This window comes from Pongo pygmaeus, chromosome 3 (genome assembly GCF_028885625.2).
Source record: "Pongo pygmaeus isolate AG05252 chromosome 3, NHGRI_mPonPyg2-v2.0_pri, whole genome shotgun sequence".
Classification (NCBI taxonomy): domain Eukaryota; kingdom Metazoa; phylum Chordata; class Mammalia; order Primates; family Hominidae; genus Pongo; species Pongo pygmaeus.
The window spans coordinates 102185288-102212530 of NC_072376.2; the positions used below are offsets into that span (position 1 = coordinate 102185288).

A 27243-nucleotide genomic window follows, 5' to 3' on the forward strand; every position below is an offset into this window, starting at 1 on the left:
TTTTCAATCAAAATAAAATTAACAATCAAATTGTGTTGTTTAAAACGTTAAACTGGAATATATCAATTGTTGCAAATCATGCATTTATCTTTTCATTCTGTAACTTGTGTGGGTAACTTTTATTTTACTATGCAGTCATCCCATTGGACATGTATGGCAAAAAATAATTACCTTCCTTTGACATTCCATTGATTTCCCTAACTTTCCATTTAGAAATTTATTTTAGAATGTAAAGTTTCTAAAAATATATTCTCTAATGCAGGGGTTAGTAAACTTTTCCTGTAAAGGGTCAAGTAGTAAGTATTTTAAGCTATGTGGACTACATATGATTTCTGTTACATCCTTTCTTCCTCTTCTTCATCTTCCTCCTCCTCTTTTTTTTTTAAGGACCCTTTAAAAATGTAAAAACCATTCTTAACTTGCAAGTTGTCCACGTAATGAGCATGTAGAGAGCAAATGATTCTCACTAAGCACTAATGAAAGAGAAATGTGACAATGACAGGTTTTTGGTACTGTCTGTTAGAAAGATTCAGCTTGGACTCCTACCTCAGAAGGCATTTCATAAGCCTCATTGTCAGGATCCACAGGCATATCTTCCAGAATTCCTTCCTGTGGGGCTCCTTCTTCATTCTAATATTTAAAGTAAGAATCACAAAAAGAACATGATGAAGTAGCATTTTTCATTTTTAAAAATCAGAACCATGTTTTGGAAAAATCTTACATATAGGGATGTTGGCCAGGGATGTTGAAAATCGCACACCTTAATATTACTACTGGCATTCTAAACTCCACAATGCCTTCGGGGAAACATTGTGGCAACATGGGTTATCAACCCTCAAAGTATGTAAACTTTTTGCTCAAGTAATTCACTATTTAGGAAATAATCCACAGATATAGTCCAAAGATATTTTTCACAAGATCAATGACAGCAGGAAACAAAATTGTTAGAACTGTTAACTAAATGTTCAATGAATAATGAAGAGTTAAAAAATTATTGCTGGGTGCGGTGGTTCACTCCTGTGATTTCAGCACTTTAGGAGGCCGAGGCAGGTGGATCATTTGAGTCCAGGAGTTCAAGACCAGCCTGGGCAACACAATGAAACCCCATCTCTACTAAAAATACAAATAAATAGCTGGGCATGGTGTCACATGCCTACAGTCCCAGCCACTTGGGAGGCTGAGGCAGGAGGATCACTTGAGCCTGGGAGGTAGAGGCTACAGTGAGCTATGTGCATGCCACTGCATTCCAGCCTGGGTGACAGAACGAGACCTTGTCTTAAAAAAAAATTATCATTCAACTACTCAGTAGATTATGATAAAGACATGTATTAATATTACCTGAGAATTATGTAACAACAACCTATTCATGGTATAATATTTAGCAGGCTATAAAGTGTTGTCTATATTATAGATACAACCTACACAGAATTCAGATGCAAAGGTAAAAAGTTGGGAAGAAAACACAATAAAATATGAAAGTTATTTTGTTGGATAGTTATGTATGTTATTTTGACTTTTTTTCTAAGTGTTTAACTTTTATAACCACTTATAATGTAAAAGCACACATATTTAACACATTAATTTTAAATGACAACGAAGAAACAAATTCTTTTCTGAAATTTGAAGACTGAGACTATACATATTGAAGGAAAATAATCAAATACATGGTCAGAAAATTTTTCTAGGTATCTCTTCCTAGACAAAGAATACTACAAAACTCAGCCTGAAATGGTCATGGCTTTGTTGGTATTCTTCACTAAATACCCTTTGTTGCTTTGCATTTATTTCAGCAAAGTAATTATAAGAAGATAAAGGTAACTGAAAATTCAAAGAACAGAGAGGCAATGTAAGCCTAACTGGACTTGGAGGAAGAGATCAAATAATCCCTCAGCCAACGCGGCTGATTTTCAACAACATGTCTGATGTAAAAAAGCCTCCCCATGTCTTCACATGGAAGTGACTGACAGGGACGCAGAAATATAAGAAAATGGCTGACAGTAAGAAAAGGTCAAACTAAAGATCATGCTTATGGTAGGTGGGCAGAGAAGCTTACAGATCATTCTGCCCTTGCCAATGCCCTTTTTATAAACTAAAAAAATCCAAATAATATATAAATTAAATAAAATATAAACCACCCCAAACTACCTCACTTTAAAATGTGGAGTAAAGATATTGTTTTCATAGTGTTTCACTTCTTGGTAGATACGGGCTCTGCTGCGGGGTGGCTAGGCACAAGGTCTTCCACATCACAGGAGTTGAGCTCAAGTCCTAGCTTCTCTAGATGACAGAGCTTTTGTGATGCTGAGAAGTTTCCTATGCTTTTTCTGAGTGTCAATTAGCCTTAGTGATCAAACAGGACAGCAAAACCTTCTTTACAACGGGGAGAAGCAAACGACATCATTAACTTTCTCATTAATATTTAGATTACTGTTAGGATATCCAAGTATAAGGGAAATAAGGCAAATCTTTTTTCCTTGCATTTTGAAACTGACAGAGATTTGATTTTCTAACATAATTTGTTAGAAAATTTTGATATGGACCAGACAATTAAATATGGCGGACCTACCCTGTTTGTTGTTTGATTATCAAAAAGTTGTTATGGCGGAACTAAGACTGATGGATATTACTGGATATGTTTATATGTTATTTGGCTGAACTTTGAAGGATGTACGCAGATATGTAGGTTAGGTGAGTGTGGGTGTCTGCATGTTTCCAGCCTGGGTGAGTGGGTGTGTACGAGAGCGCCCTGCAGTAATGGAACGGCATCCTGTCTGAGGTGGGTTCCCATATTGCTCCCTGAGCTGGATAGGCTCCAGCCACCTGTGGTCTCCACTGAAATAATTAGGTAAGTTATTTGACTTGTTTGTATTAATCTTTCTTAAACGTATATATAGCTCACATTAATTTCAATGTTTAATGTCAGAAGTGATTTATCTTTATTTAGGAGTTTGATGGTGTTTTTGTGTCCAGAAATTTGCCATAGGAACTTAATTCTTGCTTATATCAACTAGCCAATGGTAAAACTGGTTTTGTTATACGTTGTTTTGCTTCAAGTCACAGTTTCCAGAAACTACTGATGAAGTTAAGTGAGGATTTACTGTATTATGTGCCCTCTGATGGAAGTACATACACATCACCATCTTAAACCAAGACCGTACTAGTTTAAGTGGGCTATTGTTCACTGACCCAATAACTTCATCAAGTGGGAACAAGTTACACTAGGGATAACAGCACAATCCTATTCTAGAGTCCAAATTGACAATAGGGTTTACGACCTCGATATTGGATCAGGTCATCCTAATGGTGTAACTGCTATTAAAGGTTCGTTTGTTCGACGATTGAAGTCCTACATGATCCGTGAGGTCAGGAGATCTATAGCATCCTGGCCAACATGGTGAAACCCCATCTCTACTAAAATACAAAAAGTTAGCTGGGCGTGGTGGTGCGCCTATAGTCCCAGCTACTCGGGAGACTGAGGCAAGGTAATCACTTGAACCCGGGAGGTGGAGATTGCAGTGAGCCCAGATCACACCATTGCACTCCAGCCTGGCGACTCCGTTCAAAATAAATAAATAAATACATAGAAAAAGAGAAAAAAAGAAAAGCCCTACATGATCCGAATTTGAATTTGATTAACCTTTAACTATCACTGACAACTTACAGCAAATATAAGGTGGTGAAAAACATGTTCACTGTTCACAGCACGGCTACAATCAGCAAATTTTGCACTGTGAAAAACTACACAAGACACAATACGTCTAATTTCAACAAGTAAATTGCAACTAAAAAGAAGTTAGTGGGAACCTGCTGCTTAAAGTAGAAGTGAGAGAGCATTAGCCAATTGCAACCTAAGAACTTTATTTCATTCTTATTGGGATCCCGACATAAGCAAATGGAAAACACATATGAGGTAGTTGGGGAAATTTGAACACTGACTGGATATTTAAGAATTATTGTTTATTTCTTTAGGTGTGATGATATATTGCAGTTTTACTTTAAAAAGTTCTTAACTTTTACAAATTAATTAAATGTTTACAGATCAAATAAGATATCTATCTAGGTTTGGGTGGGGGAAATGGGTGGGATATAGAAGAAACATGAGTTTAATATTTCATCAGTTTTAAAAAGTGTATACAGTAGTCTCCTTTTATCCGTGGTTTTGTTTTCCATGGTTTCAGTTGCCCACCACCAACCGCAGCCCCAAAATACTAAGATATTTTGAGAGAGAGAGAGAGAGGGAAAGAGAAAGCAAGACCATACCCACATAACTTTTATGACAGTATATTATTATAATTGTTCTCTTTTGTTATTAGTTATTGTTGTTAATCTCTTACTGTGTCTAGCTTATAAATTAAACTTTTTCATAGGTACGTAAGCATTGGAGAAAACAGTATATGTAGAGTTTGCTACTATCCTCAATTTCAGGTGTCCAAGTGGGGGTTTCAGAATATATCCCTGTAGATAAAGGAAGACTGCTGTATGCTCATTTCAATAGTTATTTCTCTATGTTTTTCTAAATATGTGATCTAAATTTGTTGACTCTATCACATTCATAGATTTTAAGCATACTAAAATATTTGGCAGCTATTCCAAGAGAGAATATACCAACAAACACTTCATATGACCATCAGACACAATTTTATCCCTATACCTGTATATTTAATGTTTCATAAACCTATCTCTAAAAACATTAAGTGTTATCTATAAAGAAATATTAAATTTCAACTCCAATTTACAACTGTGCCTAATTATAGTTTGGCTGTAACAAAAAAAGAACATTAAAATTTGCATTTTATGAGTATTCATGACTTGTTTTCAAAATGTAATCATACTTGAAGGTATGAAATGCACCTTCTATTTATTTTTACCACAAATAAGAAAAAAAATCTACCAATATAACAAATGTTAAACACTTTTGAAAAAAATCAATTTTTTCTCAAATTTTCATTATGATATTATATTAACCCAGAATATGTTAGGGCAATAAAATAAATGAGAAAAAGTCTGGATTTTGGTATATGCCTGTATGCTTAATAAGAGAACCTACAGGGTAGGATATAGAGACATAGTAAGAAAATACCTTTTATTCTCTCTCTACTAGGCCCTATCCCTGGAATATCTGTAGACTTTTTTTTTCAAATGGGATTGTTTTACAAACAGTGAAATAGACTCAGTTCAGTATCTTATATCTGCATTTGACACACAGAAAGAAAAATGGTTATCAAAAAATTATAATGGAATGGCCCTCATTGCTAATAAGGAAAGACTTAAAAGCTATATTAGGAAACAGAAATGACTGAGACTGACCTCTTTCTCCCTAAAAAGCCTATTCAAGTTCTTTTTAAATAAACCTGTAGGGTTGAATAGCTGATATAACTGATTATCAGCTCGTACTCATCCCAGCTGAGGCGCTCTATAAAACAGATCGTGAGACGAAGCTTCACTGCTAATACCTTATTGGGAAGTACAATTCCAGGGAAGTGAAAGTGAAGGAAAAGGGAAGTGATACAAGGAGAAGCAGGAAAAAATTTCAGCTACTGTCTTTAGGAATACAACTACAGAATTTACATAATCTTTTTTAATTTCCTGTTTTGAACCATATTGTATTTAGATACCTAGTAATACTTTCTGTAAGGAAATTATCTTTATTCAATTCCATGACTTACAACTTTAATTTTAAATATATTTAAAATGACACATAATAAAGGCAAAAATTGCTTTCCAAGCCACACTCTTCTAGAATCATCTAGGGCCCTTGTTAAAAATGCAGGTTTGTAGGGCCTTGTGAATGTCTTGTTAAGTATGTTCCTTGGAAACCACTGCCCAACATCACCAATTGTTTGTAAACCCTGTGGTATAATTTAATATAGAGTATACCAATGTACTTGCTGTCAGTGTGAATAAATTTTTTTAAAAAAAAGATATGTTCATTTTGAAGTCCATCAAAGGTTGGCAAATGGTGAGGGTTGTCTGAAGACACTGGGAAGTAATCCATGGTGATCGTTAAAATGGCAAGGTTTCATCAATTATCTGGTATCTATGCTTTGTCAAAGTTAGAAATGTAGAGATACATTTCTAAATTAAACCTTTTATGTGGGAAGAAAAATTGAAATTCGAGGCTGGTTGGTCTTTGGTATACCCAAAGAACAAAGAGGAGGTTGGAGGTGTTCTAAAAAAGAGAAATGATACACACTGCTCTCTGAGAAAGTTCATTGGCACTAGAAAGGTTCTGGGGAGCTAGTAAGCTTCAATTGGTGAGTGACAGTGCTGGGCAAAATTAGTCCTAGAGCTGCAGCAAGTTTTTTCAGCAGTTACAGAAAAAATTGGTCCCAGGTTACAACAGGCAGCTTCAGCATGCGGACTTGTAGAAAATTACACTTTTGGAGCAATGTGATGTTTCTTGAATGCTTTCCCTCCTAGGCTTCTTGCTTGTTTTAGTTGGGTATAACAAGAATGACCCAATTTTGTGTGATCAACTTTCACGGCCTTAAACATTCAAAGCAGCAGAAGCGCACTTTCTCTTTTCCCCACTGCTTTTACATTCGAAGATATTTTGGGTAGAACCATTGTTTTGCTGCATTATTGAACAATGTCACTTAGCCTCAAATAATGGAATTAATACCTTCACTCAACAGCTCACACCATTAGGATGAAGGAGAGAGATAGTAACCAAAAAGATAAAAGAAGAAACTAAAAAAGAACTTTGACTTAAGAGGAAAAAAAGGTTCAACTTAAGCACACACCCATGTTCCAAAATGAAATCAAGCCCAGAACTCGTATTTAAATAAAAATAGCATAGACGTTTCAAAAATGTGAATATTCTATACTTCTCTACCTTAGACAGGGGAGTGTGTACATAGTGTAGATAGTATATTTCACTAAGAGAATTACCATGTATTTTACTGACACACTTAAAAATGAAGGAGATAGACATGAATATCTTGTTAAAAAGCAAGGTAAAGATATATTTCATATGTTCAATTTTCTATTATCAATTCCTAGTCTGCTCATAATGCCATTTTGGGATGGGGAGCAAAGGGCATCTGATTCAAAATCAAACTAATCTCAATTTTTAAAAAAAGCTAAGGAATTTTATTTTTAAAAAATTGAATTAAAGCAAACTTTGGATACTCTGGTTTCTCTTGAGGTCATAAATCCTCTGCCTTTTTAAGAGATCTGTGTGGAGAGGAAAACTCTGGGTCTTAAACGAATCATTGAGGTCTTGTTTTGGAAAGGCTAGATATTTTGTTAAAAAAATAAGATTTCAAAAAATCTAAATCTTTGGACAATGTTATTTAATCATCAAAAGCAAAACAATATGCATATTTCAGAAATAACACTATATTTTAAGTCTTACTATTATGTATAAGGAAGAACAATATAAAAATAATGTAATAATTATATTTATTGTTTACATACTCTAAGGAGTATTTAATTGCATCCTAGTAAGTATATTCTGTCACATGAGAAGCCATAAAAATTGGCATGTTCTGCTGTATCCAATGCCCAAAGGATAATAAAGCATGATAAAATTACACTTAATGAACCCAACCTCCTTTTCCAATTATATATGGTTAAGTTAAAATTCAAATTTTAATATTTGGGAAAGTACAGTTATGGCTTAGATCTAAGGTAGAATTAAAATGACCAAGGGACTTGGTTCATTTAATATTCTATAACTTTAGAAATGCATCAAAGTGGCAAGCCCAGCATTAAGAGCTTATTTGTCACTAGGGGCCTGTGGTTGAAGTCCATTGGATCCATCTGTTCTTTCTGAGGCAATATGCAGACAAAAGGTAAGGGGAGTTGCAACATAATTTGTAATATTTGATACATTATAATACATGATAAATTATAATATATTATAAATATAATTTATAGCATTACATCTAGTGAGATAGATATAAAAGTGAACAGGTAAGTGAAAGGGCAAGGCATAAGTCTTGTATAGAGTGACAGGTCTGGTACAGTCCTTCTACCAAATCTATAACTATAGTATTTTGAATGTTTTGCACTATTTCAATGTAGCAATATTTTAGGTTTGGTTGGCCTGACTTCACAACAAGATAAAAAATTCTAAGTTTTAACAATGTAGTGACCTACTGTGTTTTAGCTGTCAAAATCTATAATTTTCTATCAACATTTTCTACTCACCTGTAAAAGACATGCCTTAGAATGTGGGAACACACACAAACATATACATACAGATACACACATACAAAGTACAGTAGACCACTGATGATCTCTGGTGCCACTTTCTGAGATCATTTTGAATGTTCTAATTAAAAAGTGCAAGTATAATTTTTCGTCATAAATTATACATGCTATGCTATTATATATGCTAAGCCAAACCTAGCAACAAGGCTGAGTGAAGATGTGGCTCCTGGGTCATATGCTAGGCTTTCTTTCGGCAAATGGACTTACTCTCCTTCAGTTACGTTACATACCTACTCAGATCAGGTCTCAGCAAATGTACAAATTACTATGTCATCAGCCATCTGGATCACTTGGGAATAGTCACGTTGGTGAACGCTCTAAGTCATATTGTAAATACATTATACATAATCCATACCTACAGATTGAGAATGCAAATCTATTTTAATTAAATGATACCTTTAGAGAACCCAGTCTTACACATAAATAACATATATTTAGAAGCCATTTATGCTCTACTTTGTTTATCTTTTGTTTAGAGGCAGGGTCTTGCCCTATTGCCCAGGCTGTAATGCAGTGATACAATCATAGCTCACTGTAGTCTCCAACTCCTGGGCCCAAGTGATCCTCCAGCCTCAGCCTCCCAAGTAGCTGGGACTATAGGCTTACACCACCATGCATGGCTATTTAAAATGTTTTTTTGTAGAGATGAGGTTTCACTATGTTGCCCAGGATGGCCTCAAACTCCTGGACTCAAGTGATCCTCCTGTGTCAGCCTCCAGAAGTGCTGGGATTACAGGCATGAGCCACTGCACCTGGGCCGTGCTCTACTTTGGATAATCTGTTACTATCTTACTCATTTTCTTGCCTTTTGCCCTTCTAACTATTTCTTTAGTCTTGGCAATCACCTTAGAGAGAGAGAAAAAGAGAAAAGATGAAATAAAAACTATTTATTTCACTGTTTTTAAAGGTTTGGCAGTGGAGGAGAGGGTAAAGCTAATATATTAAATATATTTGGGGTTATTTGGGGGAGCTATTTACTGCTTTTATCTCTGAATTCAGGTTTAAATACATTCGACCATTAATTAAAAAATAATTGGTGGATAAATCAGGAATTGGTGCAAAATCATTTTTAAGAAGAAAACGTCATTACATAGCAAAGAGGTAGTATGCTGCTTTAAATCCTCATTTTCCTTGGCAAGCCTAACAAGCAGTGCAGTGCCTGCTGTATTTATGGTAGTGCCATGTAATTAGCTGACTCACCTAATAAGACTTCACAGCACAGCAACAACTGCCAGCTTTTTTTGTCCTGTTACTTGGATAGACTCAGTTGAATATACTAATGCACAAAGAGAAATCTGGGAATAAACTATTTTCACTTTTCATGTCTAAGGGCTGATCCACCTATAAATAAAATTTATTATGTATATTAAACTATATTCAAATTTGTTTACTATTTTAAGCTTTCAGGGATTAGATTCTTGAAGGTCAGCCCCTTGGGTAGTGACTGAATAAGACATCAACAATTTGAAGATGGGTCAAGCTGAGAAAGGTTTGCTCTTGTGCTGAGCTCAGAATCAATGAGTCATTTCATGTTTGCAAATACAATGATATTTGGAGGCAGGTCTTTTTTTTTTTTTTTTTTTTTTTTTTTTGAGACAGAGTCTCGCTCTGTCACCCAGGCTGGAGTGCAGTGGCGTGATCTCGGCTCACTGCAAGCTCTGCCTCTTGGGCTCACGCCATTCTCCTGCCTCAGCCTCCCGAGTAGCTGGGACTACAGGTGTTCACCACCATGCCCGGCTAATTTTTTTGTAATTTTAGTACAGACAGGGTTTCACTGTGTTAGCCAGGATGATCTCGATCTCCTGACCTCGTGATCCACCTGCCTCAGCCTCCCAAAGTGCTGGGATTACAGGCGTGAGCCACCGCACCCTGCCGGAGGCAGGTCTTAAAACTAGCAACTGGGTGAGAAATCAGTGGGGAGGGTAGGCTTTGACAAAGTAAGAGATAAAGAGTCTGCTTTCATAGTTTAGAAAAACCCAGGGAATGCTGAAAAGCCCATAGGAAAGAAGAAATATGCTGTCAAGATGTTAGTGAGCCAAGGCCCAGGAGTTTGCTTTCAAAAATAGATGAGAAACTGGACTTAATATCTGACTGGGAGAAAGTACTTTAGGCAAAACAAACTACTCATATACAAAAGGATGGGCTCTGAAGCAGAGAGTGAAGGCAATAGCTTCAAGATCAGTGGATTTAAAACCTAGAAGTATCTTCTCTAAAAGATAAAAGATTAAGAAAGGCTTTAAGATAGCTAGAGCAGGAATAAAGTAGTCAAGTACATGTGATACCCCAAGGTCCCAGAAGTTTCCATACTAATAGAAACAGACACTAAGTGAAGTTTGAGGGGCCCTCACAATCTGGATAGAAAACTCTTCAAGTAGATGTCAACCTTCAGGCTGGAATATCTTTGCTTAGCTATCCCCAGCCAGAGGACCATAGTGGTTGATTTCAAAAGGAGTTGCAATTATTCTATCTTGTAAATTCTCTCATTGTTAAGTTTTGTCACAGTTTGTTGTTGCTACTTTCTTTTAGTTACCTAGAAAATGTTTTTCTGAAAACCTCTATCCATGCCTCAACAGATCAGAGATAAAAAAGGAATCATCTTACAAGATTATCAAGAAAAATAATGGGCTAGGTGTATACTTAAAAGGTCATTCAAATGAAATATTAAAATTCTTACTTTTCTATGTTATTCGGACATGGAGTAACAATAACAGTTAATGTTTATTTGGTGCTTACTCTGTATTTGGTACCATTTCAAGAGTTTTATATGCATTATTTGATCTTAAAAAACAATTCTATGAGGAAGTTACTACTGTCTCCATTTTATCAGTGAATGAACAGAGATAGGAAGTCTGGCTATTAACTATTATGCAATATTAGTTGTCTAATATCTTGAGAAAAATCTTTGTAATTACTAAAACATTACACTGGGCTGCTTATTAAGGTAAAATTACGTTTCAAAAAAATTAATCCTTTCCAAATGCAATATTAACTATTCTATGATGAAATATCAGAACTATCTCTAGTACCAATATTTTTATTGGAAGAAAATAGGAGGTTAAAGGAAATGTTTGTATATATATAAATGTGTGTGTGTATATATATATATATATACACACAATGCAAACACATACATACATATATATGTGGATATATATGATTTTTTGCAAGGGCAAAAACCATATTTTTTTAAACATAATTATTAAATCTGCAAATATCAAGTTTATCAATTTTTTGTTACAGGAAAAAATAGTTTATTATAAATTCAACGCATAGCATTTTCTGTTTAGACCTTTCCATTATTGTTCTGACAGAATAAAAACTATGAGGTTGTCAGAAATACATTGTTCATTTTGTTTCCTAAATATGTGGCAAAGACACTATATGTTTTTTGTTTGTTTGCTTGTTTATTTGTTTTAGAACAGTTTGAAATGTCTTCAAACCTTTTGATCAACCAAGAAAGCTTTTGCCTGGGCACAGGCTTTATCTTTCTTAGCATTACACTAGAGATACTAATCCCTCCCAACAATTTCATTATGATTATCACAATAAAACTTAACGATCCATTAAGTCCATGGAGCAGATGTTTATTAATTTATAACCCTGCCTTATTCCACAGAGAATTTAAAGAGGAATAAAAGATTATTTTCTCATCGCATCAAATGAATATCTTTTATTTTGTCTAATGTTGTATTTTCTTTTTCTTTAGTTAGGCACTAAATGTTTGTTTGCATTCTTTTAATTACTTTTAAAGCATCCATTGTTTCTGGATCCCATTACTGAACTCTCAATAAATCAATACACAGTTCTGTATTTAATTTTTTCAATATTTTTTCCTTCTTTAATTTGGTTCATTTATATCTCCCTTTGCTGTTTACTGAGTAGAAATTCTGATTTTTGTAGCAGAGGGAGAACAAACAAACAACACACAGAATATTCTGTATTTAATGCTGCAATTGTCTCTATGGGTGCAATGTGTAGGTGGGGTGCATTCAAGTGGGCTTGTGGTATTTGTGTGTGTGTGCTGGAAGAATATATATTGAGGATGATTCCTAATTTTATCACTTTGTTGAGGAACTGAAATTGTGGCTACAAAATCACTCTAAATATTTTATCTCACAGTCCCCTCCCTTCAACAATTATATACAGTACACTATTTGTTGGAAGCTCAGGAGAAAAAGGGCATTTAAGAGCATGAGATTTGGTGGCAGACTGACCTAGTAGTAGATGGTACCAGTGAGATCTTGAGCAACGTAAATGTTTCAACTGAAAAACGGTAACAATAAAACATTTTTTCAGATGATTTTGTACTAAATGAAATGGTATACATAAAGTAGCCTATAATGACCCATGCACAATCATCATATCAAATATTTACTGAGCATCTACTATGTGCTAGATTATTTTAAGCACTTTTGAAAATATAAGTATTTTGATAAATGTATATCATATATTGTCTTAATAAGATTCTATTGTTCTTATATTTCATCTTATTGCTAATTTTATTTTTTTAAGAAAACCTTTTTTTGGAAAGAATTGAAACAAAAAACCCAACTATTTAAAAAATGGAAACTTTTGGCCAGGAGCGGAGGCTCACACCTGTAATCTCAGCACTTTGGGAGGCCAAGTGGGCGGATCGCAAGGTCAAGAGATTGAGACCATCCTGGCCAACATGGTGAAACTCCATCTCTACTAAAAATACAAAAATTAGCTGGGCATGGTGGCGCATGCGTGTAGTCCCAGCTACTCAGGAGGCTGAGGCAGGAGAATTGCTGGAACACAGGAGGCGGAGGTTGCAGTGAGCCAAGATAGCACCACTGCACTCCAGACTGGCGACAGAGTGAGACTCCATCTAAAAAAAAAAAAAAAAAAAAAAAAAAAGGAACCTTTTGCCTTACTTCGTTTGCTAGCTACATTCAAGTCTGCAATTAAGCTCGGTGTTTTGCCTTCTCAAACTGTGCACAGGTCCTCTTCTTTGTTCCCCTTCTCTCTGTTGCCTAGAAATACAGTCAAAAACTTGAGTAATAGATGATAGATGGGTCTGTCACTAAGCACATCCTAGTGACATAGATAAGAAGCAAATGCTACAAAATTATAGGTGCAAACTACAAGTTGTGTTTTAATTGCTTTTAACAAGTACTTATAAGCAGAATAACTGTGAAAAGTCTAACATTTTGTCCTACTTGCAAGCCTTCCAGTTTTTTGGGTGCTGGGCAAAGACACAATAGTGCTGGGTCAGAGACAATTGACTTTACTACTCACATTAATAGCATTAGCAAGAGTATCATGATTTTCTTGCACTGATTCCTCAAGCCCCAATTCCCACAGAAAAGCTCAGGTGACACCTACGTGCTCAGTGGGTTGCATTAGAAAAGAGGAACCCAGAGCTCAGGAAACATGGATATTTTATAATGGCCAGTAAAGATGTCCCTTTGCTTCAGAAAGAGGCACTAGCTCTATCCAAGGCTGCAAGCACACCTGCCTTTTGTTTTAGAAAGAGAAATGATTTCTATCTTCCAAGGCTGTTCACCATATGAAAAGATAGTCCCAAACAAAAGGCAGTTACTGACTTGCTTGAAAAATGTGCAGAAATGAGACCCTCCTTGAATGTGGACAGCTGACACAGGGACAAGGAGTAAAAATGATTAGGTTTTGAGCTTGACCAACTAGGAAGATAATTATTAGCAGTAGAGAAAAAAAGAACAAAGTAGATTTTAGGGCAGATAAGCCATTTTTTAGATAGGTTGAGTCTGAGATGCCTCCATAAATATAAGCTGAAAATATGAGATTAGAGTTGAGACACTTCAGAAATATATATTTTGAGTAGTTACACTACAGAGGTAAGTCATCAGAGTTCATAAAATTAAAGTGAGAAAAAGAGGCAAGTGAAGAAAAACAAGATGGCATTGCATGAAGAACTTTCTTAGGAAGGAAGGCAGCAAAGAGGAAAAATTGGAGGCATAGTCAGAGATGGAAGATGAAAAAGGAAAATAACAATATTTCAGAAATGAAATGAAAAAGGTCTTTTACTAAGTAATTGGTACTACTACTTGTCAGTTTCAAGTGCCGTAAAAAAAATGTAAAGAATCACATGTGCACTTTCAGTACTATGTATTTTATGCTTCAGGGATACATACCTGTTTAACAAAAATATGTTTTTTCTCTAAGTGTGTTGAATAGTCCAGAAAAAGATGGAGGTAGAAGTCAGACTTCAGGAGATAAAGGAACAAGAAAGATCACTGAAGGCTGTGATGGTAGAAAACATTTTGACAAAGGTGTGCAATGAGAAAGTTGGGGTTGGGACAATTAATTTTGAGGGTAACAATTGGGGATTTGAGTAGATTTTTTGCTTCTGTTCTTTAATTATTTTGTCTTCCTTTTTAAAGAAACCAAGAGACTGTTAATGTAGTAGGAGCAGAGTTTCACGATACAGAGCAGAGAGGGGTTGGTTGATAGAGAATTGTCTCAAATGAGAGGAAAAGAAAGGAGCCAAGAACAGAGGTGATGTTTAATTTGGGAAAGGTGGGACATGTTAACATGAGTCCAGAGAACTAAAATGAGCTTATGGCATGCAGATGCTGAAGATGAAGAAAGGAAAGGAAGGAAAAGGAGGAATAATCTTGTAAAACTGTTAATCACCCCTTTTTATTGAAGATAAGACATAAATGTCAGAGGTGTTTTGCCTAAAGTAAAAAATATGATAGTCAAGCTGGGTTCAAAACCATATCAGTCTTATGCCAAAGCATGTTTTAATTGCTGTTGTGTGGTTGTGATTTTAAGGGAAGAAGAAGAGTTTTATAATGGACTGTCTGAAAAATAAAATATCAATTAGAAAGAAATAAAACAAATGCTGAGAAGCAGTGCATCCAAGCAGAATCTGAGTATCATCACTTTTTAGTTAAACTAACCAGTCCAATATCCTGATTTTTCTTTAACAGGCAAAGAATTTTTGAGTCTTTCCCATAGACTGAATTCTTGTGAACTGTTTTACAGCAATAATGGCATCCAGTCCAATAGATAACAATAACAAAGCTGCAGACCATTCTGTTGCCAGGGTTTCTCCTCCAGGGTGGCTTTCCAGCTAGTTTGTAAACAAATAATTCAGGTGGCCCTGTCATGTTACACTGACTAAAAACCAAGTCTAAAGCACACATATAATAACATATGTGTGTGCAAACTGGCTGCTTTCAAATTCCTAAATTATACAATTAAATTTTAAAAATAACTGTATTTGGAAACAAGAAAAAAGTCACTTTGACACCCAACTGATGTATATAAAGGAGACTGTGCATATGGGTTTTAAAATGAGATGAAAATTGAAATTTGATCTTTGAGATTAGAAACAATGTTATGTAAATCTATTTTTATTTAATTTTTCTGAAAAATATTTTATTTGTTTTATACCCTCTTGCTATACAAACCTTTATTGTTTTGCTTACCCTCTTTTTTTATTCCTCCTACTTTTTCTTAATTTTGATATCTCTGAATTTAAAGTCTAGAGAATGATTCATCTTCACTAGTTCTGTCTTTTCCAGTGCTAGTATTTTTGTTTTTGAGCTGTGGCTTCCCTATCCCATTTTTGAGATCTCAAACTATAATTTGGTGTCGAGTACCGAGGTATCTCATCTTTAAAGTGAAGACATAGGCAGCACAAAGATGCTTTTTATTAGAACATCCACTAGATCAGAATGACCAGTGCACAAAATTTATTTTCCTAGTGGACTCACCAAATTTAACCTGGAAGAGAATGTCTGACTCTGTTGAATTTTCTTAGGCAAGTACAATATTTGAAAGTCACTGAATGTTTCAAACAAAATATAACAACATTCAGATAACAGAACTGTGTTATTGTTCTCATGTGTTTATGCCCAGAAAATAAGCAGATTGGAACTTCTCTAAGATTAAAAGTCAAAACAGTACTACAATTCCAGCCCAGATTTGACTATATAATCATTTAAACCTTTGTATCATCATCATCATCATCATCATCACCACCGTCACTGCATACTCATTAAGTAAAAAAAAAAATTCCTTTAAAATAAATGGAAAAGAAAATATCTGCATAAATAGATTAAAGCGATTCCTGCTCACCACTCCCTTTCTCCCTGGGGCAGGAGACTTGAGCACATCAAAGGAATTCATAGGGTTCTTGGAGTAAGTGTGAAAGCCACAGTGATGAACCAAATGAATGCTTACATCTAAAGAAAGATATAAACATATTACATTAAAAGGTGGCATGATATAATGGTATATCACTGATTAAGAAATGTGAGGCGACTTTCATGTGCCACTGATAAATCATTATAATTTGACATAGTAGATAATGTCCCTATATTTCGTCTGCATACCTGGAAAATGAGGACTTTCAAAACATATTCCTGCCAGTTACAGTCAGGTATTGCAAAACAAGCATTTAGTAAGCATCTAAACTGAAGCTTAGAACTTCAGTTTTATGGTGGGGTGCGGTGGCTCACGCCTGTAATCCCAGCACTTTGGGAGGCCAAGACAGGCGGATCACTTGAGGTCAGGAGTTTGGGACCAGCCTGGCCCACATGGTGAAACCCCATCTCTACTAAAAATACAAAAATTAGCCAGGCATGGTTGCACGCACCTGTAGTCCCAGTTACTCAGGTGGCTGAGGCAGAAGAATTGCTTGAACCTGGGAGGTGGAGATTGCAGTGAGCTGAGATCCTGCCACTGCACTCCAGCCTGGGCAAGAGAATAAGACTCCATCTCAAAAAAATAAAGAACTCCAATTTTATTTTCTTAATGGCATAGCATAATAGATGAATTAACAAATTAATGAAACAGATTGACATGTGTTAATTGCAATCATATACAGAACAGAAATCATTTCCATAAAATATTTAACCTGCCTGTTACTTCCCCTAAATCTCTCTGTAGCTGATGCCCCAATTTCACTATTAGCTCTTCAGACTTGGATGTTAAGCACTGTGCCTTCCCCTGGACCTCTCTTTAAATGTCACAGCTATTTCTGGCAGGTAAGACAATTGCTTTGGTTAGTGTGAACACACACCACTGTGGATCACAAGGCACCTGAGAGAAAAGGCTGCCAAAAGCAGGAAAATAACTCAGAAAAAAGAAAAAAAAACACATGGTGCTGAAAAATACAACAGATATGCATTTGTATACTTATGATCTAATTTATGTCAGTCATTAAAAGAAAATAAGGTGTTTAGAAAATACAGTGCTGTCTATAGTTATATTTAATATTGTGACCACTTAATACAAAGCAAAGCATTCTTGCTTGCTCTCATGGAGAGTGCAATTTAGAATTGAGAGCTCAATTTCTACAGAGGGTTTATGTACTCTATCTTGAGGCACACCAAGGAGACTGAGTTTACCAGTATAGAAAGCACTGCCATAATTCAAGTCAGGGAGAGGGCTGACGGAAGATTTTTTAGAGATTTTAAAGATCATGAGGGCAAGCTGGCTTTTAACAAAACAAAATATTTCCATGTGGCTTCTGGCTGACTGAATTAATAAGGCCCACAGACTGATCTGAAGGCAAAAGCCTTTATTTTTTATTGCAATGGAGAAAAACTGAACATTATTTGACTATCAATTGTGAAGTTTAGTAAAAAGATTTTCACTAATGGGTGGTTTTAATATTTATGAATGTGATGGTTCAGCAAATTTTCTCCAATGTATTGCAAGACCACTAATTAATAATCATCTTTACAAATGGAACATGTAATTGTCTGCTACTGTTTTTTCTTTGCCAATGCTTAATACTTATTTTGAATATGTTTTATTATTTTTTTCTAAATTTCTTTATTTATTTCTACCTGAGCATTTCTTAATTTTTTTTATTCAGTCCTGTTATTCTCACTGTAGGACTTTTAAAAGCTGGTATATTATATTAAAATCCTTCAACTGTGAATTCAGCAATGTTTTCAGTTCCAGAGATTCATCTGGCATTAGGCTGACCTTGTCAAGCATAAACATCAACATTAAAGAAAAGATTTAAGAAATGAAAGGCCTGAATCAAAATAAGAGGTCAAATTTTCCAGGGTGTTTTGTGTCTTGAAAATCTTTCTGTTGTAATTACCTAACGACTGTGGTTAGATAATTATTGAGGGACTTTTGCAATTGTCCCTTTTCTCTACATAGATCACCACATTAATTAAACGAGAGTCTCACTGGGGACAGGTTGCTGTTCTGCATCTTTAAGTATTTTTAGTACTTTATTTTCAAAAGAGAAAAAAGAACCATTAAGAATAAGATTGCTTCTCAGCCAAATTTTCTGATATACAGATATTCTCAAAAGACAAGCACACACACACACACACACACACACACACACACACCCCATGGCTCTGGAATGTGCCTTAACAATCTTATTTTTGCACATTTTAAAAAGGAGGTCATTATGAAATTTGCACATATTTTATGACCTGTAATGTACTTCTCTGATCTGATTTCACTTGAGCTAATAAAAAAATACAAATCAGGTGCTTGCTGTGATCAAGATGCAAAAGTTATATTTACACTGCTTCATAAATATAAGGTGTTAAAGCTTAGTGAGACAAGAAGTAAACTGATAATTGATTAACCAAGGTGCTATACAAATCTACCTAGAGGGTGCCTTCCCAGGTTAATGCAATTATGGGAGAAAGATCCTGGCTCCTGGCTACAGAAATGCCAACTAAAGTGTTATCCACCCCATCCTTCACCTTGGAGGATGCATTAGGATAACATTGCGCTGTGTCAAAATGAAAATACAAACGAAAGCAAATAAACCGAGTGATAAGAACTGACTCAGTTTCCTTATCCATTTCCCAGTTACCTTTTTTTTAGGCCAGTCTGCATGTCCACTAGAAGAAAAGGGACCTGGGTTCTTCATCAGCCCATCCTTAGATCCTAGTACACATATGCACCTAGTAAGTGCCAAGCAAATATTCAATGAATGACCGCACCTTTCCTATGAATTCTTCGTTGATTATCCTTCAACAGAGGTAACCTCTCTTTCCTATGTGCTCAGTCAAATGCTCTCCCATTGGATTGAGTTCAGCGTAAACTGCCATGTTTTGAGATGATTGGTGTAAGCGAATGTCCTCTCCTGAGTTGTGAGAATCTAAGAGCAGGACAACATCACACTCTTCTCTACTTTCTATAGTTCTTTTGTCCACTGTCTAACAAATAATGCCAAGTGAAAAAGGGAAAAATGAATGAATAAATTTTGTAAGATGCCAATGGAAAAAAACAGAAAATCAAGAGTTACTGAAAGAAACCACTAACTCCATTTAATTGTTTTAGACTAAGAATCCCTCAGTGATACATAGCCAAAATTAGGATTCAGATAGAAAATAAAAGATACTGTTGCCCCAAGTAGATATCATAATTTGTTACAATAAGTAAAAATATATATTATTCAATACTAAACTGTTATACCACATTTCAAGTTTTTAAAACTTTATCTTCCTTTTATGCATAGATAGTAGTAGAGCATTAAGAACATGCATGGCTATCACCTGAGGTGTTGATTGTAAATTCAAATTCCTAGGCTTTGTCTCTTAACTACTGAATCAGAATCTTTGGGAGTGAACTGACAGGAATCTGAATTTTAAAAATAAGGTCTTCAGGTGATTCTTATGCATCTAAAAATAACTACTTTAATATATAACAAAGAAACCCAAAGAGGGACACTTGAGGATTATTTCAATGTATCTTCTTTTGCAGAGATTAATAGTGAATGTTGTTTTATCTGCTGTTCAGAATTTTACATATGCATTGGATGATACATCTTCTTTTACTGACAAAAAGGCTTTTCTGTGGAGAAAATAAAAAGGCAGCTTTCCCTGAGAGCACACACTTCTAGCAAAGCCCCAATCCATGTGACTCTAAGACAGAGAGTGATTTCCACCTTCTAGTCCTTACTCTCTTGCAAAAGGGGCTTTCAAATCTCATTACTGATGGTCCCATCTTTTATAACTGGTGTTATCAATGGGATGCTTGCAGCAGCGTAAGTATGTGAATAAAGAAGGAATGCACAACATACAGTACTGAATATTTTTAAAAAGTGGTCTTTCAGAATATGTCTGTATGTGTGGGGGCCCATGCTTAGGCATATGTGCATACCAGTGTGTTATTTATGTTGAAACCAATGTTTTACATTAATGGCTGGAATTCCAAAAAAACAAGAAAGTATATGTATTTTCTAAACCATTAAAAGTTTAGTGGAACTCACTAACAGTCTGATTCATCTCTCTGTGTATTTCAGAAGTACATTTTAAGCATAACAGCTAGGGGTAAACTTTCATAACTGTATGATTTGAACAGAAGTACAAGAAATATTCAAGGTTTTCTGTTCTTTCTTTCTTTTTTTTTTTTAGATGAAGTCTTGCTCTTATCGCCCTAGCTAGAGTGCAATGGCACGGTCTCAGCTCACTGCAACCTCTGCCTCCTAGGTTAAAGCAATTCTCCTGCCTCAGCCTCCCTAGTAGCTGGAATTACAGGATCCTACCACCACACCCACTAATTTTTGTATTTTTGGTAGAGATGGGGTTTCACCATGTTGACCAGGCTGGTCACGAACTCCTGACCTCAGTCGATCCACCCACTTGGCCTCCCAAAGTGCTGGATTACAGGTGTCCACCGCGCCTGGCCAATATTCAAGTTTACACAGGAAAAAGAATACTTTCTCTACATAACCTTTACTTATTTACTCATAAGCCTCTAGTTCTCTCTGGATTTGACTTTAAATCTCAACACATTTCCCAGAAACTAATATCTTCTGGCTGACTTCTATTAAAAATTCAGACAGAAAAAAACTGAATACAATGGAGAGAGATTATAATACTGCTATTCTCCCATTCTCTCTCTCTACGGCATATCACCTCCTCCAAAATCAGTTCATATCTAACTCCTAGCACATTTTTAGTTAAAAATATACATGCACAAAATATATGTGTAAATATACATGCTGATATCACACATATGTGTGTGTGTGTGTGTGTATATATATACATATACAAAAGCAGATATATATATACGCTTTCTTGCAGGTGATAGAATACTTTTTTGGAGGTGGTTTTGTGGGCCTATGTAATGTCTCTATTGTTATATTTTAAAAGTTTCTTTTTCGTTTGTTTGAGATGGAGTCTCCCTCTGGAGCCCAGGCTGAGTGCAGTGGCAGGATCTCGGCTCACTGCAACCTCTGCCGCCCGGGTTCAAGTGACTCTTGTGCCTCAGCCTCCAGAGTAGCCAGGATTACAGGCGCGTGCCACCACACCCCACTTTTTTTTTTTTTTTTTGTATTTTTAGTAGAGATAAGGTTTCATCATGTTGGCCAGGCTGGTCTCATACTGATCTCAAGTGATTGGCCAGCCTTGGCATCCCAAAGTGCAAGACTATAGGCATGAGCCACCACACTCCACCAAAAGTTTCTTAGCACTCATTCTCATGAGAAAAATTGCTGAAAACTTGGAAATAAAGAAAAAGAATGACTACATGTCCTTTAAATGTTATTTTTAAGGGGCTCAATCAATGACTATGAAGTTATCTAAGATAAAATACCTGATTTTGACATTGCCATTAACTTTTTTATTAGAGCCCCCAGATCTGCAGGTTATATATGCAGATGTGCAGTGGCTGCTTTATTTCCCTTTTCAAGAGCTTTTCTTATACAGCATCTATCCACTCTCCTATAGAGATGAAGTTAACTCCCTTGACAACTATCACCTGTCCCCAATCCCTATCCCTCCACTTGACATACAAACCCAAAGAGATTCATGCTCATTTATGCTCAGTAGAAAACATAATTCCATAGGTTACTGCTATTATTAATCAAATATTTACTAGATTTATATCTATTAGCCAATTCTCTTTAGAATTCCTTTGACTCACTGTTTCTATAAATCTTTATTCCTCAGATATTCCTTTAAACCAGTCTTACCAGCTTATTGGCTCCACTATTAATTAATTAGTTGAATAAAACCTTTGAAGTGTGTTTATTTTTGTATAAAAACCATCTTCTTTACTTTTCAAAAACTATACTTGAGCACACTGTGAAAAGATAAATTGCTAGGTTCAATTGAGGAATTGAATAATTTTTTCCTCTTTTAGTTTTAACATTCTACAGATTTAAATTATTTTAAAACTCAGAAAATGCTTTAAGCTCATATTTATAGACTTCCTAAGTAGTACAATCTGTTAACTGAGGTAGGTAAGTAAATGTCCTTGAAAACTTCCATAAATGATGGTGAATAAATTAAAAAGGTAGAAACAATTTTCCAGGTCTCTGAGCCATATTCAGTATAATGAATCCTGAACAGGAGTTCAATGAAAAGATTAGGTAGATTTTTTTTTTTAAACCCACATCCCATGGGATCTTGCTGTAAGGTACTTTTATAAATTATACTGATTATACTGTCTCTTTCATTTCTCTTTCTATTTGCCGTGTGTTATATACTTTGGTGATCTTTGAGAAAGCATTTAACTTATTACAAGAATTTTTTTTCCCTAAAGTACAAGTAGGTATGCCAAAAGAACAGCAAGGACAATGTCTATCCATCCAATCTGGTGGCCTCAGAAGGACAAAAGCCAGAGGTAATCTAAAGCAATCAAGGGGTCTGATCACTGTGGAAGCCCTGAGGAAGTGGCTGCTGTATTTCCCTTTCAAGAGCTTTTCTTATACAGCATCTATCCACTCTCCTATAGAGATGAAGTTAACTCCCTAGACAACTATCACCTGTCCCCAATCCCCACCCCTCCAGTTGACATACAAACCCAAAGAGATTAATTAACATTTGTTCCAGGAAGAGACACAGACAAAAACATCCGATATTGGAATATTCTTTTGTGAATAAATATAAAACTTATGGAGAGGGAGGAAGATATTTTGAGAGGAAATAAATCATTGGACTTTATTGCTCAAAGCCAAAAGAAATTGTTTTTTGTGGCAAAAGTAAAACAAGGTAATTTTGTACTGTGTGCTGTATTTCTGGCAATTATCTGTTATCTTAAGAGGCTTATATAGAAAGAACAATTGTACCTACCTTCATAGCATGCTCTGAGGATCTAAGGACCCTCAACAAATAGTTTTCATGCTATAAGCAGGCACATATTTAGGCACAAATAGGATGGGATTCTTTTTTTAACTGTAGTATAAATAATTTTATATAATACAGTTATATAGGCTTTTTTAAACAAAATACAGTCAGATTTTAAATCTCTCTATTCTAAGACAGACACTTCACAATTTAAATTCAAGACTCCTTGTTTCTTGAAGACATCTATGAAAGCAAATGCTTTTGAGAACTTGGCTGAATCTGAGTCCCTTCCGATTAGCAGATTCCACATTCACTTTTGAGCCATGACTTAGAAGCTATCAAGACATTATCTAACAATCTTTTTCTCAGTATTCCAGGAAAATAAAAATATGCATGCATTAACTCAATAGGTATTCAGATGTTTCCCATTAGTAAGTTGTGACCATGCAATAAAAACCATGCTCAACAATATTCCCCAATAAACTTCAAGATTTATAAACTCATGCATACCCACGTTTATGTCAAAATTTGAAATAATGAAATATTTTTACATTGTGAAAAATAGATATATATGCATTTTGTGACCAAAACCATCACCACAGTTCCATTGCTGTTGTTCTTCTTCTTATTATTATTATTAGTTTTGGTTTGTTTGTATCTGGCACATTTGGGATTATAAATCACAAATAACATAAATAGGATAATGTTAATCTCCTTCTTACAAAACCCAATGGCTTCCCACAAGTCTATGTATAATATGCAAATTTCTTACTATAGCTTATAAGATCTGGAATAATTTTTCCTATTTCCAGCCTTCACCTCTTCTCACATTCATCATATTCTAGCTATTCAGGACTCTTTTATGTCATAAAATATGCCAGATTTGCACACCCTTAAAGCCTTCATATACGAGTTTGGTCTGCCTTGGATACCTCTGTTCCACATTCCCGAATATTCTCTCTCTCATCACACAGCTGGACCCTTTCACCCTCCTGATCTCAATTGAAACGTGATCTTCCTGTATAAACTTTCCATGAGCTGGCTTGTCTGACTGAACCCAAACAGCTAATGGATTTTCCTTCCCATTACGTGCTCTCTAATTTATGATGCTTTGCTTGCGGGGAAAATGAGAGATGAGAGTCTGTCTATGGAACATGGAAGTCCTCTCGCAGAGGTACAAGAGTGGAAATGGCTGTTCCCCAGCCTGGCTCTCTGAGTCAGACCTGACGTCCACAGAGAGAGCACTGCAGTAACTGCTAACGCTTCTGTTTTGATTGTGGTAACTGGAACACTCAGGGCACAAGCCACAAGGTCACTGGCAAGGGTAGCAGCAGCATGATTCCTCCCTTAGTAATTTTAAAGCAGCAGATTTCAAAAAGGAAAACCAAGCGGATAAAAGTGAGCAGATTTGTTCTTCAGCACATGTGAGATACCCTTGGAGATGCCAATAAATCACTGGAGAGACTGTGAAGGAGGCTTAGGCCCTGCAGATGAAGTTAGTGATGGAGGGAAATCGTGTTTATCCCCGGGCTGTCAGGTCTGAAATACCTGGGTTAAGTAAATGACCTCTGGGATGGTCACAGTCGGCAATTATTAGCAGTTACAGATCCATCTCTATGCCAAAACAGGTAACGGCATCCAGGAATTATCCAAAGTCACAAATCAATCTCAGTGTCTTGTCATGCACCCACGTAGTGCTTTTCCCTTTCTCCTAGTTACTTAGTGGATAAGGGCACTTCGTCAAATAGAGAAACAAGTGAGGATAAATTTTGCTCCGAAATTTAAGGTGAATCATTAGTCAGACTTGGTATCGTCATGGAATTTGGTCTGTTTTCTAACTAGCTTTATTTTAGCACAGCCATAAATCTGGCTGTAATTGTCTTTAACTCCGATGACTCATACATCTAAGCATTTCATTTAACTTTCAACCGTGAAAAATTCCAACTGATTTGGCAGTATGAATGTGCTCTTACTCACATGCATATGATCATATGATGCTGTCAGTACAACATCTGTTTTTGTTCTTGGGATGTTGATGGACTATCATGAACCATCTTACAACTTTGCCAGTCCCCTTTAAGTCCAAGACGATACAGCCGAGAAGGCAGGTAGAGTTTTTGGTCAGTGGCTAGATTTTTTCTGTATATCAAACAAATTGCCTGGTATGAGAATTTAACAGAACATGACCACAATTTTTTTTAACAGATTTATCTACTTGAAACATCGCCTCAGTCAATGAAGAAACTTATGTTCTATAACTAATAATAAAAGATCATCTGTAACTGAAATATGACAAATTGCTGTTTTAATCATGAGGATTACCATTTACTTTTTAATCTGGAAATAAGTTAAAGCAAATAATAAAAATTTATATTTAAATCACACAACATGTTTTATCAGGAATAATAAATGTTTTTAAAGTTTAAAAATGTATCTGTTACCTTGTGGGTATTCCTGAACATGATTAGGATTTTTATTTCTCCAAGTATTTTTATTCACTCACAGAATCAAAATGTCAAGGCTATATAAGTTTTCATCAAATGCTAATTTAGCATCCAAGTTTTTATTAATTAATTTGTAAAGGAAATAATAATGAGAGTCAAAGGAAGAAGCATCTCCTGTGGAGAGCTCCATTTCCAGATTCCAACGAAACCATTAAAATATTTATGGCACCGAGGCCGAATCAGACGGGTCTTGTGTACTCTCTTGTGTGGCCATATTGTGTAGCAATAGGAGGTTTCGAATAATAAGATTCAGTCATCCATTTAGACTCCAATTGGCGCTCAGACAACTTCCATTTGTGATTATAATGATTAATTTCAAAAAGATGCACCATTTGTAGACCTATGTTGAAACTTATGCAGTGGAACTAAAAAGCCACCTATTTTTATAATAAAAAGGCACAAATATGCAAATGCAAAATAAATTCATTGGAAAATTTTGAACGTTTCAAATATAATTATCACAAATGCAAATATAAAATAACAGAATATGTTTGTTAATATTATACTTTCATTTAATCAATTCTACTAAGTAAGGCAAATATATGAATTTTTTAATATACAAAAATACCCCCCAAAACTCCATTAAGTATACCTATATGACCATTGGTTAAGATTTTTTATGATTATTAGTATGGGAAAATTGTGACCGTTTAGATATATTAAATATATTACGTAATATATTTAATGATTTAAGATTGATAAATAATTCATATTAAAATTGAAACCTCATTTTGCCAGTATTAAAAATTTCGAAATTTAAATACATATGACACCAATGCATACAGTGTTACTTTGTCCTGAACATAAGTTTTAAAAGAATTTAAGTTTAAATATTCTCCTAAATGCTTTGTGAGACTTAAGATAAAAAACAGTTCCTCAGAACTCCTGACAAAGGGGGGCAGTAAAGAAGCAAAAAGATTTTTATGGAGTTCGGGGAAATCTGAAAGGTCTTTGTGTACATTCCCTATTTTCTAAACAGTAAATGATGGATTGCTTTTTAGGCAGACTACAAAATTGCTAAAATTAAATGTTGGGATGGAAATGTGGAATGCAGAGTTTGTTACCCCCTTTTAATTTAATAGTTTCAAAGAATTAAGAGAAATTATTATATTTTATTTTATAAAATATTATATTTAAAATTACTCAATTCTAAATGAATGTTATTGCAAACCTAGGCTTACAAGAAGAATGCATTTAGAAGCCCTAGATAACATACAATATAAAAATAATATTTACAAATTATGCATTTGTTTTCTTCCTTTCTTTTTTTTTTAGGATGGAATTTCATTCTTGTTGCCTAGGCTGGAGTACAGTGGCACAACCTCGGCTCACTGCAACCTCCACCTCCTGGGTTCAAGCGATTCTTCTGCCTCAGCCTCCCCAGTAGTTGGGATTACAGGTATGCGCCACCATGCCCAGCTAATTTTGTATTTTTAGTAGAGACGGGGTTTCTCCATGTTGGTCAGGCTGGTCTTGAACTCCCAACCTCAGGTGATCCACCCACCTTGGTC

The 27243-nt window shown here is 35.4% G+C and overlaps 1 protein-coding gene across 5 annotated transcripts in view; it reads right to left on the bottom strand.

Moving 5' to 3' along the window:
* SNCA (synuclein alpha) overlaps window positions 1–27243 on the bottom strand; it is a 105517-nt gene that overhangs the window by 2594 nt on the left and 75680 nt on the right. For all 5 annotated transcript variants that reach the window (XM_063663906.1, XM_054486242.2, XM_054486243.2 and 2 more), the window contains exon 5: window positions 547–630. In XM_063663906.1, coding sequence (XP_063519976.1) covers window positions 547–630 — 84 coding nt within the window. The remainder of the gene's footprint in view (window positions 1–546; window positions 631–27243) is intronic.